The sequence below is a fragment of the Drosophila virilis genome, chromosome 2 (genome assembly GCF_030788295.1).
Source record: "Drosophila virilis strain 15010-1051.87 chromosome 2, Dvir_AGI_RSII-ME, whole genome shotgun sequence".
NCBI classification, from domain to species: domain Eukaryota; kingdom Metazoa; phylum Arthropoda; class Insecta; order Diptera; family Drosophilidae; genus Drosophila; species Drosophila virilis.
In genome coordinates, this window is record NC_091544.1 from 15,545,064 (window position 1) to 15,561,430 (window position 16,367).

A 16,367-nucleotide genomic window follows, 5' to 3' on the forward strand; every position below is an offset into this window, starting at 1 on the left:
ATATTATTTAGCTGCATTTGGTGTGCGTGCTGTTTACAGCGACCGAGCTAATTATACCCTTTATCCAGCCAATTGAGCTGAGAGGGTATGCTAGCGCTTTCAACGTTTATGTAACAGGCCAGAGTGGTATATTAGACTTTAGAAGGGCATTTTATCGTGCTTAATTTTAATTTTTAAATCTATCTTCTGATCAATTGAGGTATATACTTCTTAAACAGAAAAGATATATTATATAAATGGTTCTAACAACATTGAAACATGGACTTTTTATTACGCAGTTACTCAACTATAAAAGAGTTTATAAATAGATATAAAACTAAGAAAATGTATCTAAATTTTTGTTTTGTTTATATCTAGTTGAATGCCTTTGAGTACTAGATATCCACTTGTGTTATTTATGTCATTGTTTAACCCTGCGAACTTGATATTGCGATTAAGTTAATGTTGTTGTTGTTGTCATTGTATTTTGTGGCCGTTGCATGCCTCGGACACTTTGCAAAATTAATGAACACAATTCATTTTGCATGAAATTCAATTACGAGATATATCTATTTTCAACTTATTTTTACTCTGTAGTCTTATACAGCAGGTATTTTGTGATTGAATAACATTCCGACACATAGATCAATTAAGCTGTGGATGGAATTTTCAAAAAAACTGAATAACGTATTTATAACGGCCTTAAATTGTAATTTAAAAATGAGTTTGAAGCAGATCGAATGAAACACAAGACGTCACCTTAAAAGCATTGAATTACCAGTTAGTCAGTAAAAACAATATTTATATCCAAATTTATGGATACAATTCTAGTTTTATCATTCTATATAGCATACGACTAGATGCATTCGCTTACGTTAACGTCCTTCGACCTTGCACCGACGCCTAAAAGAATGTAACGTCAATTCCTTATCTTTTTACGTTGAAAGTGGTATTTTTAGTATTTCAGTTCAGTTACAAATACACTTTGGTTACTTTCGTTTTACCGTAAACGGTCACACAGTTCAATTTTAGCACTAGTTGGTATTGCTCGAACCTTCGTAAAAACCGTTGAAAATATCAAATAAAAACTGTGTAACTAATAACTAATTGTAAATTGTGCAGTTGAAAGTGAAAATTAACGCCAGCAAAATGTATTTTTTGGCAGTGCTTGCGTTTATTGGAAATGCCAAAGGTAAAAGGATATAGTGAAAACTGTAAAACTTTATACACACACAAGCATTAAGCCATATCCTTGCTGTACTAAAGAGAGCAGGGCAGTAATAACGTATATTTTTTTCTTCATTGTTTTAATTCTTGTAGTTGAAATGCATATGATACAAATGTGTATTAAATGAGAACTTCATAGGGCAATGCAATAATTTTTCTATCTAAAATCAATTTTCAATTGATGTTCTCTATCTACAATAACTGTAATATGGTCCATGGCCACAGCAGAGTTTCACAATTTATGGGACACGGGGCACACACACACATACATATACACATACACTTGTACTGCGCTCTTTTTCTCTGCCAGCCAGCAGGCAGCAACTCCTGCAAAAAGGGGCATAAAGCTTTTCCACTGGGCGCTGCGAAGGAAGTGGCGTGCAAAATTTTGCGTTAGTGTTGTTGCCCATTCTGCTCTTACTTTCTCTCTCCCTCTGTATGCCTCTGCTCTCTTCGCTTGCTCTCAGTCTGTATGTATGTGGGTGTATGTTGGGTGGTGTGCCGTGTGTGCTTGTTGTTGCGTGTATGTATACTCTGCCATGTGTTTGGGTGTGTACGTGTGGGGCTGAATTGCGCGTTTTGTATGCGTGTGTGTGTATGTGAGTTGCAAAAATTTCACTTGGAAACTCGCAGCTATTTTTTTCCTTTTGCGGGGACGCAAGGCACACTGTTTGCCATTTTCGTTCGTGTGCTTCCTGTCCAGCCGTTGGCACTCGTGTTTTGTGGTTCGTGTCGACTGTGCCAGTGCATGTTATGCAGCCCCTACCCACCTCTCTGCTGTTATTCACCCTGCCGCTGAGCAAATGCTGGATATATTTGTTTTTAATTTGAATTTCCTTTTGCTGTTTAGCATTTAAATTATGTTGAAAATGTAATGCGTTTGCATTTAATTTCATTCTAGTAATAAACGTTATGGCTATGTATGTCGATATGCATGTATGTATAGAGAGCTATATGTATCTGTATGTGTGTGTGTGGTTGGTGAAAGGGGGGCACAGCACCTGCTGCGTTTTATGTATGTGTGTGATTGTGTGTTAATGTTCGCATTTGAACCAAAAACGGTAACTTTTCAATCAGTAGCGAGGCGAAACTTGGTCAAGTGTGTCAAAATAAAGAAATACAGTTGTTCGAAAACACATACACACATACATTTGTGTGTGTGAATTTTTAGCTTAAACTCTACTTAAACCTAATACATACATAATAAAAGCTTACAACTTTGTTATTTTTTTTTAAGTTTAACGATATTTTTATCATTTCTTACAATTTGATATTAGTCGATAATTAATAACCTAAACCTTTATAAAATATCGCATATTACTTATGTGATAATCGCTAAAATTGAAGTCCCTTAAATGCTATTATTAAATTCATTCAAAGTACTAATTTATATTGCTCTTAATGAGAACTGCAAGTACTAGAAACTAGAATTTCCCATCCACAAGAAGAGCCACATCAAAAGCTTAAATCCTCTGAACCTTAAATATTTTAACTATTCTTTTTCTCTTTCTATACAAATTTGCAATTTTCAATTCACAATTGATATCGTGAAAAAATGAATAAATATCTTTTGTCAAATCAATTAAAATGTATTAAATATAAATATCAAAAAAGTTAAATATTTCTCAGAACATAATTTCCCGTTTCTTAACAATCAACATATATATTTGCATATATTATTTATTCATTAAGTTGTTTATTAATTATGAATAACTAAAATGAACTTTCGAACTGCCATATTTTGCTCTTTAGATAGCAACGCGGTGAGCTCTAGCCTTATTCCGGGCGGCCATTGTCGCGATTACAATGGCAAACTCTATGAGACGGGCATGCATTATATGCCCGGACCGGACTCGTGTCGTCTGTGCATCTGCGACAGCGGGCTGCCGAAGGCGTGCAAAATGGTGTTGTGCGAGGCGTTTAGTAAATGCAAGTCCTTTCAAACGGTTGGCAGCGGCAACAATTGCTGCGAGGTCATCTGCCTGGATGATCAGTTCAGCGATGGCAGCACCGACTTTGGCATTTGACTGGTGGCCAGTGGCATTACAGCCACGCTGTCCTTATCTTTGCTCTTCTTCCTGGTGAATCGTTTGCGACAGCGTAAGATGCGGGCACGCGAGAATCGACAGAACACAGAGGATCAGCGCAGCATTGTGGGCAGCATTGGGTGAGTTTCAAGTTAAAGAAAATTTCATGGCGTCCTTATTTGAATTGTCATGCCTTTTCAGCTATATTGCCGGCAACATGGGCTACATGGAGGGCAATCTGAGTGCAATAGATTATTCGTATGGCGGCGCCACCACTCATTATCCACTCTGGAAGCCACCAAGCGGCTATTTTCCGCGCGGAGAGGCCCCACCGCCCTATGAAGAAGCCGTGGCCATATCTCAGGCGGAGGCATTGAGCGCTCAGTGCACCGTTACACTGCCTAGCCATGTCCAGCGTCAGGCTTTGGCCAGCGTCAGCCAGCAGCAGCAGCAGCTTCAGCAGCAACACCAACAGCAACAGCAACAATTGCAGCAGCAGCAGCAATTGCAACAGCAGCATTTGCAACAACACACGCTACAGTTGCACACTCAACCCCAACAGCATCCACATCCACATGCATATGCGCAGCAGATGGTGCCTGTTACTGCGTCGCATTCCCATGCGCATCAGTTGAGCGCCGCTGCTGCAGCTGCTGCTGCACAGTCCAATCAATACACACAGAGCACTACAAATCTGATTAATATAAATATCAACAGCGGCGGCGTTACCACAATTGCCACTGGCGAGAATCATCAGCCGCCTTATAGCTTACAAAGCGAGCAACAGCAGCAGCAGCTGCAGCAGCAACAGTTGCAACAGCAGCAGCAGCACCAGCTGCAACAGCAGCAACAACAACAACAGCTGCAGCAGCAACATCAGCTCAGCCTGGAGCAGCAGCATCAGCAGCAACTGCAGCAATTGTCGGGGCCAGCGCCAGCGGCCAACAATTCGATTTGTGTGCAGACCCTGCCCACGCCCAAGCCCAGTGTTAGCAGCGAGTGCAGCTATAAGAACTGTCATCTTAATATAAGCGCCAGTGTAACCACAGCTGCCACAACTGGCAGCGCTTCCAGCTCCCTGGCCTATGCAGCGGCGCGTCGCACGCCGCGCGGCTCACAGGAGCTACTGCACCAGCAACAGCCACAGCAGCAACAGCAGCAGCAACAGCAGCAATATCTCACTGTAACCGACGTGGAGATCAATGCGAGTGCCAGTGCAGCTAGCTATCATTCATTGCCCGCCACAAGCGAGATGCTGGCCACGCCCACACACCATCTTACACAGCAGCAGCAACATCAACAGCAGCAACAATTGCTGGCAGCAGCATTGTCCACAACCGCCATAGACATGTTGCCGCCAATGGAAATAGCGACCATAAGCACAGCAGCACACAGCACATCCAGCAGCAGCGGCAAAGCAGATTCGGTTACTCAAACGCTGCCTCTGCCTCACCAGCAGCAGCAGCAGCAGCAGCAGCAGCAACAGCAACAGCAACAGCAGCAGCAGGGCAGCAAAACGCCCTCTAGTTCGCGTCGCTATCATCGCACCATACCGCGCTATTTTGCCATGGCTGATCCACTGCAGGTGGTCACCGTCAAGCCAAAATCCAGTTCCAGCTCCAGCGGCAGCGCCAGCTCTAGCTCCACGGACAAGGCCACAAAGAAGCCCATGTGCCAGTGCCCCATACAGCATGTGCCGATGTCCTATATGGGCAGCAATGCCAATGCCAATGCAAATGCATTTCTTAACGGTGCCGGCAAACTGTTTGCCTCAACTGGCAACAATGCCTGCGCCCTGTCACCCAGCGCCAGTACACGACACGCCGCCACGCTGGCCTATGGCCAACGCGCCAAGTCTACAACGAATCTGCAGCAGCAGCAGCAGCAGTACGGCCATGAGCTCATTGGGAGCGGCAGCGGTACGCGCAATCCCAGCGCTCAGGAGCCCAAAATTGCCACTATTTCGAAGCAGGTGGGCGATGAACTGCAGCCACATCCTTCGCACACTTCGAGCAGTGTCTCGGCTATAATACCGCCGCCGCCGCTGCCGCATCACGAGGATGTCAGTGCGCCGCCAATTGTGCTCGGCCGTGTTCAGAAGCGTTCCAGTAGCTCGAGCAGCTCTGCCGAACGTACACGCAGCAGCAGCGGGGGCGGACGCAGTGCCTCCAGCAGTGGTGCGGCTGCTGCTGCTACCCAGACCGGCGTCGATGTGCTCTCCAGCGCCTATTTGAATCGAAAGGTGAGTTCGAAATGTAAGTAATCCCATTGCGAATGCTTAACTTCGAGAATTCTATTATTCGTACACTATTATGTGCACATATGTATTAGAATTAAGGCCAAGAACAGCTCTAAATAGTCACATCTTTAGTTAATGACTAGCACAGATACATATGTATACATATTTGCCGAAAAACGGGGAAATGAAACCAAACATCTCTTGTTCATAATTATGATTCTAGACAACATTTTTCCTAATTTTTTAGTTAATAAAAAATAATATGTACAAAAATCAAATATAAGTGCTTTGGTAGAGAGTACCCGACTACGAGTTACCCTGTACCCAAAACATATAAGGACAGCAAACCCAAAAGAGAAAAAATTCTCTGTGGCTCGGTTTACGGTCTGAGCCAATTTTCTGCCAGCAGAAAAGTTTCTGCTTTTCCACGTTGCCTTTTTATATATTTTGAACATTTTAATGTCATTCAAATGAAAAGAAATTTTCAGTTCGCTTTTCAATTGAAGTACTTTTGAATAAAAATATATATTTCTGTACTGTTTCGGCTCCGTTCACAGCAGAAAATAAAATGTAAATCCGTAAAATTAAAACCGAATACAGCCTTCTCACAAGACCACATCTTAAAGTTTCAGTTCAGTTCAGTTCTATTTATGATTTGAGCTACAGATCTCCAGCTCTAAACGGAGGTCTAGAATACCTCAAATTCATAACTCTTGAAATAAAATACGAACTTTTCGTTGTGCGCTTAAAAAAATAGTAATTAATGTGAAATATTCGTTTTTAGACAAAATTGTTACTCTATAGTTTTATGTTCTCGCGCGTTTTGGTGGTTTCATGCTCCGTAACAAAAATTATTGCATTTATATGTGTTTGAATTTTTGCTAATCTCGTTGGCAATCCCCGCAGGTTGATGCCTACTTGAATCTAACGCAGAAACAACAGCAACATTTTTATAACCAGCAAGAACAACAACAACAACAACAACAGCAGCAGCAGCAGCACAGCTCGATCAACGATCAAAGCAATCCAACTTTACCACCGAAACTCTACAAAAGCCAAACGAATTTAAAAACAGCGACAACAACAGCAACAACTGCCACCAGCAGCTGCAGCAGCAGCAGCGGGGGCGGTGGTAGCGGCAGCAACAACAATGCGGTGGCCACTATTTATACGCTAAGCAAATCGACAATTAGTAGCGCGTATCAGCGTAAGGAGCAAACGGCAACTTTGACGCTGCCCCCGACCAGTCCCTCGTCCAGCTGTGGCGAGAAGACGAACAGCAAGATCAACTCGAGCACATTTTATCCGCTGGCCAACAACCATGTGACCTATACGCTGCCCAAGCACATAAGCGGCAAGATCTCGCTGAACAGCACCATCAATAGCGTGGTCAGCAAAGTGCCCTCGGTGATCAGCATACCGCCGGTGGAGAACAACAATGAGAAGGCAACGACGACTGGTAAAAGCACCACACTGCCAAAGATATTGCGGGTAAAACGCGACAGCGAAAGGAGCTCACCGGCAGCAGCGATCACGGGTGCAACGGCAGCAACTAGCAGCAGCTTGGCCATTGCCCATTGCCAGATGCCCAGCTATCCGCAGCTGGTGGCCAAGGTGCAGAGTGGGCGCAGTGGCACGCCCAGCAAACAGCTGCCTGTGTGCACCACATCGAAGAACTGTATGAATCCAAACGAGCATTTCTTGCCCAACGACACCAGCTTGGACGACGACTATCTAAGCGAGTGCGAAAACTGCAAGATCGCACAGAATGCCAAATATTATCTAAACGCGGAGCTGAGCGGTGTTGGGGGTAATGCGCTAACACCGCAAGAAACCATGACGCTGCAACGCAAATCTCTGGAGGAGACCAATGAGGAGCCACACGACAGCTACTATCGCAGCTCGCATACGCTGCCCAGCAATGCCAAAAAGCATGGGTATATATATATATATACGATATAGAACTCCTTATATGCAGAAAACATTAATTCATATATTTTGTATATTTCATGCGCACCCACAGTGTCAGCAAAAACAACAATCGCGAGGCGTGGCAATTCTCGACGATACCCGCGGCCAGTTCATCGGATGAGGATGTCAACGAATGAGATTTGAGCCATTTTCTTTAAGATGCCACACCCAAATCCAAATGCCAAAATGTGCATCCTAAAGAAAACGCAGGCTTCTAATTCTATATCCAACCGAAAAGGCATATACAAGCAACTAGATAAAACCCGAATAAAAAATACTACTAAATATATTTGTAAAAGATTACGTTCTAAAATTAGGTATATATACTTATAATATATATGTACTTTCATATTGCTCAAGCAACATGAACATATGCATGATAACCAGCATTGGAATGTAAAATTAGCCTATTTCTGCACAAGTATATGTATATTTGTAACTATGTAAGTATTTCAAATTGTATTATAAAGAGTTGCAAAACTTATTGAAATCGTTAGAGAAAATCTCAAAATTGTTACAAACTGATATGTTACAAAACGAATAGCAAATTCCGAAACACATAAATTAAGTAAACGGACTTCATAAGAAACTTGATCTCTGTCAATCGTTATATGGATATATGTATATGTACGTGTGGGTATCAAGTTGAAATCAAAACAAACATAAAAAACTAACTCCAATTTTGCCAATGTTAACTGTCAATGAATATGTATTATATATGTTTGTAAAATATAAGTATAATAATATTTAAGCTGACCAAGTTACAGTCATTTTCCCTCGGCACACAAAAGTGAATTAACATTCACGAGTACTCACAGTCCCAGTCTAAGTGTAAATGTCAATATCTAATGAGTCTCTATCATAAGAGCTCAAGTAAGCAAGAATTAGTTGGAAAAATGAGAATAAATGTATGTGTTATATATTAAGTATACGCAAGGATAACCAACAGCACTTAAAGGTGTTCAATGTATGTAAGTAAATACACAGAAATATATCTATTATTAAATTGATTTCTTGTTCAAGGAATAATGTAATAATGTACTTGTTAAATGTATCTATAAAATAGTATTCTTCTAATTGTGTTTTACGTTCATTGAATTATATATTATTTATTAGGAATATCTATTGATAGTACCATGCATATTTATAAAAAAAATATTCAAAACAAAAATAATTGTTGTACACATAATGGACACATTTCTCGTGAGTCCCGCATTTTTATCTTGTAAGAAATGCATTTCATATTGAAGTCTAAACGATGTAGTTACACTATTAAGCGACACTCAAAGCAACGACTTATCTTGAGTTGCTTTGTTAACACAAGAAATAGTTTATTTCTTATTCAAACAATTTCAAATGATAATATAAATATTATAACTGAAGAACTTGGGCAAAGCTTCAGGTAGGAAAACCAAAGACAAAGGACAAAGAAATGCAAATATCAAATAACTTGTAACTATTATTTAACATGCTTTTAAATTATTGCTTATTTTTAAGCACATTTTAAGGTTAAATTGTTGAAGTTCTTTTGTTGTAAACGAGCTTAGATCCAAATAAGTAATTTTACTTATATGGAATGCGACACTGACAGATTTGAGCGGACATTTCTTGGTTTCCGTTCTTAAGACTATGCATTCCGGTGAAGCCAGCTTATACTTAATTGTGTTCAAACATCGCTCAAATTGATAGATATGGATTATACAATATAAACATATATATTTGAATTTGTTTAAAATGTGTGTTCAACGAATAAAAAAAGCTCAGTTTTAAAATGCTCAAAGTGTACCGATCACAACGCAAGTTAGGAGGTATTTGAAAAAGTATTACAATTAAAATTACTCAATCTCAATAGTATTAAATTAAATGTTTCCAGCAATTAAATAAATCGCGACTAAGTACGAATTTTTATTAATTAAGCTAATTAATATTGAAATTATTTCAGTAATCCGTGAAAATAATAATAATTATAAAAAAAATAACAAAAAACACACCATACATAGTAGTTTACAGCTAATTTAGTGTGCGCTAGGTAAAAACAAAAGGAAGTACGATACATAAAATAATAAATGTTTCAAAATGTGTAATTTAACAAATAATAAAAAATGATCATGTTTCAAAATGTGAAAATTGTAATAATAATGCTTAAACAAATAAAAGAATCTATAAAGAAAAGTTGATTATAATGTTGATAGCTCGTTATTAAAACTGAATAGAAATTTCCAAAAGAGTTGTTTGCTTTTTAGCAGGACCTATTCAACCCCAGGGCAATGAAAACGACCACATTGTTTAGTTTTTAATTGTAAAAATGCATACCATTTTATACTTTCTTTTTGTATTTAAATCATAAAAACAATTTTACGATGTATCAGATTTGTTTTGTTTTTATATAATATGTATATGGTATAACCTATTAGTTTCTTGTAATGCTCGGATTTGCTATATACGCATAACATTTCTCAGCAATAATCGTTTATATACATACAAAATTCAATAATTTAAGGTATGTATGCATCAGTTTTCAGTTGTTTTGTTTTCTATTTCGTATTTTGTTTGTTTGTTGGTTGGTTTTTCTTTTTTTGTTTGCTATCAACGGACGTGAAGGAGGACGACGACGCGGGATTTTAAAGATGGAGAAACGGTGCAGCGAAGATGGGCAAAATCAGCAAATAGGTCAAACGAATCAAAGAATCGTTTGCGATCTTGTGTATACACACTCACACACACACACACACACACACTTGAATCGCTTAAACTGAATATGAATTCGGAGCGGGTCTGGTAGCTGGTTGTGCTGGTCTATTTACTTCTTCGCTGGCTGACTATCCAGTACGGGCGTAATTGTCTTGCCGCCAAAGATCTGTCCCCAGCCAATTAAACTGCAAGCGGAAAACAGACAGTTTTAAAAAAAAAAAAGAATTTTAATTTCCAGTTGATTTTCACACTTACCGCCAATGGTTTTCCACACGTCTGCTGAGTGCAATCTTCTCGCCCTTCTCCGTGCAAACGGGCGTTGTAAGCACAATCTTGGCCAGATCACCCTTGGTGGCAGAGATGCGACCGCCAGTGCTAAGCGATCCAATGTTAACCAACAAGATTTCATTACGTTGCAGCTTCTCCACACGTGCACCCTTCTTGTCGCCATCGGTGCGCACGCCGAGCAGTCGACGCAGCAGGTAATATGAAATTTCCAGCTCGATGTAAATGTCTGGTAAATTGCCGACGGCGCCAAGCACCTGACCGACCAGTCGATCGGCACGGCATAACGTGGGATCAATTTTGGTGCCCACACCGATCAAGCCACCGGGCACTGCATACTGCAGCTCATTTTGTTCGGCAAACAGCGACACGATGCGCGAGAAGATGGGACGGCAAGTGATGTTGCCATCGCTGTCCTTGGTCACAACACCGGGACGCACCTCAATCTCCTGGCCGACCTTGAGCACACCGCTCAATATGGAGCCGCCAGCAACGCCGCCCTTGAGATCCTGCACCTCACAGCCAGGTTTGTTTACATCAAAGGATCGTATAACAATGAGACGGGGCGGCGCCTTAAAGTCACGCTGCGGCACAGGAATCTTGTTAACAATGTACTCGCAGAGCACGTCAATGTTGTACTTCAGCTGGGCCGAAATTGGAATTATCGGTGCACCCTCGGCGACAGTGCCCTGCACAAACTTTGTGATCTCCTCGTATTGCTCTTTTGCCTGGCTCTCCTTGACCAAATCGATTTTATTTTGCAATATCAAAATCTGTTTCAGTTTCATGATCTCAATGGCCGCCAAATGTTCCGAGGTTTGTGGTTGTGGACAAGATTCATTACCTTTACAACGGAGGAAAATTAAATATTAGAAAAATTCAACATTTCGGGAGTCCACAAGATATTCATTTACCAGCGATTAGGAGCAGTGCAGCGTCCATCACAGCGGCGCCGTTCAACATAGTGGCCATAAGAATGTCGTGACCGGGGCAATCGACAAAGCTCACATGACGCACCAATCTGAAGCGACCGGAGCAGGCGAGACGCGCACATGGCATGCTGTCATCCTTGCTGGAGCCGTCCGATACAAAGCTGGCCGGGCGCGGGCACTTGGGATTGTCGCACTTGTAGATTTTTGCATTGGCGTATCCTAAATTAATTTGGAAACAAGATTTCTTGGTTAGCAACAAGTTAAAACCAGGTAATATTAATTGATATTATTAAAATGTAAAACAGACATGAAATTTATTCTCATATATTTTCCAACGACGGCACAAACTATAATAATAATAATACTAAAGTAATAATAAAAATCTTTTAAACTATAACTAATTATTAGTATCTAATAAAATGCAATTGATATTTTGGATATTTCCTTAAATGAAATGAATGTGCTTTTATGAAAAATAAATAAAAGAAAGAATACGGTTTTCTTTGATTTTAGTTTAAATTCCCAGATCAAATCGTTCTAAATTAATATATTCTCGCTTTTAAATTTGAAATATTTTATTTTAGATGTTGTCGTAAGTTTTAAAGTAAGACATAATTATAAAGGCGTGCGTATATATATATATATATATATATATATATATATATATGTATATATACACGACGTGTAAAATAAGTGAGTACAAATTCAGTGGGCAATTCGCAAAATGCTTCAATAATATAAAAAAGTGATATATTTAACTTGAAAAACACGTTAAAAATAATTGGTACGTTAAATGTTTAAGCAATGGATGCACAAAATAACAATAAATAATTTAATATATGTAACTAATAAGGTTTTTCATAAGGTTTTTGATGTCATTTGTTTTTCAAGTGAATCTGTCAAATAAACTTAAGCGCTAAACTCTTATATATAAAGGCATATGCATATAGTTATATGTGTGTATGTATTTGTATTAAGGTGTAGCAAGTAATTTGTTCATAATTTGCGGAAGCTGCATCTAGAAGAGCACTTTGCGGCAATTGGCGGCGCCGCAGCGGCACTCGACGCGCACAGCTGTCGATAGATTCTCATAGGGCACATCCTCGTTGTCGGCGCGTATATAATCAAAGCTCAGCTCCTCGCCGGCCTTGATGTGGCGCAGTGTAAAGAACACTAAATGGGGCAGCGCCATGTTCAGGTGCTCAATCCAGCAGGGGAAAACGGCTAAATTGGGATCGCACGAGTGATTGATAAAATGCGAGACATTGCCATAGTTGGCCGCATCGATGGTGTATTCGCTTTCAGCAGCCGTATTGTAGTCCAGATCAAAGAGATATGTGCGTCCCTTATCGTCGTAGGCCTTGCCACGCTCATTGGCCTCATCGCTGGTGATGATCTCGCCCACATATTCGCACACAAACTCCCCCTTGCGCAGGGAATGCGGTGTGCGTACACCCCAACCCCGTCCATTGCTCGTCTTGAACAGCTCCAGCGGATGATTGCGTCCGTTTTGAACCAGACGATTTGTGCAGCTGGCATCACAACAGCAACGACTATTGCACTCGAAGATGGCGCTGCCCTGTGGCAGGCGCAGGCGTCGCGTGGTACGCTCGTAGGCATACAGCTCGCCGGCGAGACGGGCGCAACAGCGGCTCGTGGCGCTGCATTCATTCATGCCTGGCTGCTCATTGCAGCTACAGCCCAAAACAGATGCCTCCGGTCGCGGCACACCATCGGTCAATATGTTCTTCTGAATATAAACGAAACTCGAATCGATGATGTCCAGGTCGACATCGTTATGGACGCGTATAGGCGGTGCCGGCAGCTCGACGGCGTTCATGCGCTTCTCAAACTGAGCAAGCGCCTGCAACTGCTTACGGCGTGCATAATGACAGCGCTGCAGCTGAAGGCGTCGCAGTGCACGTTCGCCAATGCGCTGGGGCTCGCGTTGACTGCGACTGCCCGCCGCACGATACTGTGCTAACAATATCAGATCCAAATTCAGAGGCAAGGCTTCATAATTCTCCACATCGTCCTTCATGCTAATACTGCTCATATCCAGTGGAGCGGTTTCGGCCAGCTGTGTCTCCAGTTCTTTGCTGATTTGTGCTATGTGAACCGCGTAAAAAAGCGTCTGGCGCTCCACGAATTCCTCCAGCTGCACACAGTCGGCCAAATTAATGAAATCCTCCCAGGTGTTCTTGCTGCTATCATAGCCCAGCCATTTGACATAGAAAACGGGCTCGTAGTGCAGCACCTCAACACGTTCAATGCGCTCCACAATATACTCGCCCTTTGGCTTCATAATGGGCTGACCATTGTTATCCTTTGCGCGCTTTAAAGCGGGCGATGGCTCCACATTTTGAATGCCGCTTCTGGAACTAAGTCGTCGCTTTAGCATATTTGGGGGCGTGGCAACAGCTGCAGCTGGGTTGCGATGTGCGGCAATAGACGGGGGCGGTGCAGCATCCTGTTCGTCACAGCCCAAAACGCTGCCATAGCCGCTGCTGTGACTGGGACTCAGCGAGCTTTGGCTGTAGCTGCGCGTAGTACGCGTATATTGCGCAAATAAATGGTTATGGGACAGCTCCAGTCGGTTACTTCCGATGCGTTGTCGCCGGCGATTGAGCAGCTGGCGCTGCTTGCGATCGTATGCATTACGGTGCTGCTTGGAGTGCAAAAGTTTTTGGATTTTCTTTTCGCTTAAGCGTTCTGCAAATGATATTTTGGTTTTGGTTTTTTTTTTTTTATTTAACGCGCGTCGTTAGGTAAACGAAAAACGAAAAAAGAAGAAAAAAATGGACTGAATTAATTAAATTGCTGGATTATCGAAATCAAAGAAATTAAATTTTTGCAAAGCTCTAAGAAACTAATCTTACGCAAACAAGAGAAACAAGTCGTGATACCAAGAAGTATATAGAGAAGAAAAAACTATTATATTTTCTTCATTTTAACGAATAGCGACAGTTAATGATCAAATCCAAACTACTAATGCGACGACACAGTGCGTGTGTTGTATTTGTTGGGGGACTAATCCAGCAATTTAAGTCATTATTTTAATTATATTTCAATCATTTACAGAACGCTCAGAACATTGATCCAAAACAATACGAAACTTAAGACTACGCGTTTTGTACAGCAAAAGTAAAAACAAATAATATTTTAAAATGATATGGAGAAAACAAACAAAACTTAGAATATATAATTTCAATTCTTTCGTGACAAGTTCCGAGTTTCACATTCAAAATTCCGAACATGTAACATCGAGCTTACAAATTTAATATATGTTATTTATATATTTAAAAGAATGTGTATATTAATAGATTAAATTGCAAATCATTTAACAGCAAATGTTATTATATTTATTGTTGTAAGAAAAACGATTCGTATAACGAATTTAAAATGCCGGAACTATAATTGTTTCTTTTACATAGGACAAGACAATTCAATTAAAATTCTTTGGAAAACAATAAATGCAAAAATGTTCAAAATTCACGAAAGTCACTTTCTCAATTTTCTTCGCGGAAATGAAAACTGGAACAGGCCTTTTTTGTGCGCGTTGTGCCGTCGTCAGCATTTTGTTAAGGTTTGTTTAGTAATTTAATTGATACAGCAAGGAAAATTGAAGTTTATTGATTATAAAATGGAATAATCTTTGCCTAAAGCAACAAGCCTAAGCTTATAAACTAAATATAACAATGAGCAGACTGAAATGACACTCTACAGCGAACATATATTCAAATATTAGAAATAATCGATGTTTGTTAAGCTTTGCTCTTTTTTAAATTAATTTTTTTTTATTTTTATCATAATTTATTATTATTAATCCAATATTGAGTCTCATTTCAGCCTTATTGCAGCAGTTCAAAAGTCACTCACCGAGCTTAATTGTAATGTTTCGCTCCAATTCATTTTTAAAGCGGACAGTCTGCACGCCGGAGATGGCTTTGACAACCGTGGATTTGCCGTGCGCTACATGGCCGATTGTGCCAATGTTGATGGTAGCTTGGCGCGAGATCACCTCAGGCGACAGGGGCGTCAAGTTGCTGATTTCCTGCAAGGAAAATATACAAATAATAAATGTTAAAGCTAAGTTAGTGATTTTGTATAAACACGCCCAAAAACCCCCTAAGACACACACAAGTGTACACACAACACGCACACACAGAACATACATACATACGCATTTATGTGGCATGAGTGTGCGTACAAAAAGCCGTACATTTTGAGGTTAGAATCGACTGTGTATTGCATCAGATATTGTAGCAACAGTTGAGCCGCATTTATTAATTGCATTCTATTTCGCTGACATTTCCAAACATATTGAAAACATATGCCAAATAACGCGTATAGTGAAAAAGCCCAACATTGCTGGCCAAACATAGCAGCAACGCCACGTGCTGCATTCTTTTGAGGTCGCTTCGCACGGCCAACGAGTAACAACAGAGATTGTTGTAAATACGTTGGCAAAGTTTGTTAAATGCATTTTAATTAATCTTAAAATCAATGAATTCACTTTTTCATATAGAAATGGCCGCTTAGTGACAACGCTCCCCGCTGCTTCAGGATGCAGCGTCTAAATAGACGGCAAAGACGCGTACATTGCCATCGTTTCGGAGGTGGTATTTTCGGCGCATATTTTTGCACACTCACCAAATTGCTAAGGTCCTGCTTTTGCAAATTTGTGTTCACATTGACTTGAGCTTCAGCCGTGGCCATGTTTTTAATATTTTTAAAAACGCTTTTTATATAAAATTAAAAAATGAATTGGCCAGCTCGTTTACACCTCGACATTAAATATTGTCCGCGCGTGTTGTAAAGGACCGAAAATGCCTTGTAATCTATTGAGTGTTGTTAATCGGCTGAAGCTAACCAAATTCTTTTGGTTCCGGAACCAGTTCCAATTTCTTCAAGTAAATATTTAATTCATATGTCGTTGTGGATGACGTTGAAATCCTAACTTTGACTGAAATTAACCCAACGTTTCAAACAAAGCAATAGCAAATTTTAATGACA

The 16,367-nt window shown here is 40.5% G+C and overlaps 3 protein-coding genes and 1 long non-coding RNA gene across 5 annotated transcripts; 3 read left to right on the top strand and 1 right to left on the bottom strand.

The window, feature by feature from the left end:
• The first annotated feature begins 1,005 nt into the window (after positions 1-1,005).
• On the top strand, positions 1,006-3,233 carry LOC116651608 (uncharacterized). Its single transcript, XM_032438352.2, has 2 exons — positions 1,006-1,171; positions 2,959-3,233. The coding sequence occupies exons 1-2, from the start codon at positions 1,129-1,131 to the stop codon at positions 3,231-3,233; spliced, it is 318 nt and encodes a 105-aa protein (XP_032294243.1). The 5' UTR covers positions 1,006-1,128.
• A 15-nt stretch (positions 3,234-3,248) lies between these two features.
• Positions 3,249-7,886, top strand: LOC6630275 (putative uncharacterized protein DDB_G0282129). The gene is made up of 4 exons (XM_032438129.2): positions 3,249-3,373; positions 3,435-5,475; positions 6,379-7,409; positions 7,496-7,886. The coding sequence occupies exons 1-4, from the start codon at positions 3,312-3,314 to the stop codon at positions 7,578-7,580; spliced, it is 3,219 nt and encodes a 1,072-aa protein (XP_032294020.1). The 5' UTR covers positions 3,249-3,311; the 3' UTR covers positions 7,581-7,886.
• Positions 7,887-9,758: 1,872 nt separating this feature from the next.
• On the bottom strand, positions 9,759-16,264 carry LOC6630274 (eukaryotic translation initiation factor 2 subunit 3). Of its 2 annotated transcripts, XM_015172036.3 has the most exons (5): positions 16,005-16,188; positions 15,231-15,405; positions 11,334-11,570; positions 10,390-11,263; positions 9,759-10,319 (listed from the first exon to the last, which is right to left on the bottom strand). In XM_015172036.3, the coding sequence occupies exons 1-5, from the start codon at positions 16,068-16,070 to the stop codon at positions 10,244-10,246; spliced, it is 1,428 nt and encodes a 475-aa protein (XP_015027522.1). In that variant the 5' UTR covers positions 16,071-16,188; the 3' UTR covers positions 9,759-10,243. The 2 variants fall into 2 exon arrangements, with proteins under 2 accessions (XP_015027522.1, XP_002053703.2); XM_002053667.4 differs by lacking the exons at positions 9,759-10,319; positions 10,390-11,263; positions 11,334-11,570 and adding an exon at positions 12,076-14,063 and having other exon boundaries at positions 16,005-16,264.
• LOC138910896 (uncharacterized) lies at positions 14,594-15,334 on the top strand. Its single transcript, XR_011416077.1, has 3 exons — positions 14,594-14,721; positions 14,786-14,937; positions 15,201-15,334. It is a non-coding gene; the product is annotated as an uncharacterized lncRNA (long non-coding RNA).
• Positions 16,265-16,367: the final 103 nt, after the last annotated feature.

Excerpts from the sequence above, each read along its gene's own strand:
- LOC6630275 (XM_032438129.2), top strand. The coding sequence starts at position 3,312 with ATGCGGGCACGCGAGAATCGACAGAACACAGAGGATCAGCGCAGCATT. Across the intron at positions 3,374-3,434 it reads AGCATTGTGGGCAGCATTGG|CTATATTGCCGGCAACATGG; the intron begins GTGAGTTTCAAG and ends ATGCCTTTTCAG. Across the intron at positions 7,410-7,495 it reads AGCAATGCCAAAAAGCATGG|TGTCAGCAAAAACAACAATC; the intron begins GTATATATATAT and ends GCGCACCCACAG.
- LOC6630274 (XM_002053667.4), bottom strand. The coding sequence starts at position 16,070 with ATGGCCACGGCTGAAGCTCAAGTCAATGTGAACACAAATTTGCAAAAG. Across the intron at positions 15,406-16,004 it reads AGCAGGACCTTAGCAATTTG|GAAATCAGCAACTTGACGCC; the intron begins GTGAGTGTGCAA and ends TTTTCCTTGCAG. Across the intron at positions 14,064-15,230 it reads AAACATTACAATTAAGCTCG|AACGCTTAAGCGAAAAGAAA; the intron begins GTGAGTGACTTT and ends TATCATTTGCAG.
- LOC116651608 (XM_032438352.2), top strand. The coding sequence starts at position 1,129 with ATGTATTTTTTGGCAGTGCTTGCGTTTATTGGAAATGCCAAAG. Across the intron at positions 1,172-2,958 it reads GTTTATTGGAAATGCCAAAG|ATAGCAACGCGGTGAGCTCT; the intron begins GTAAAAGGATAT and ends TTTGCTCTTTAG.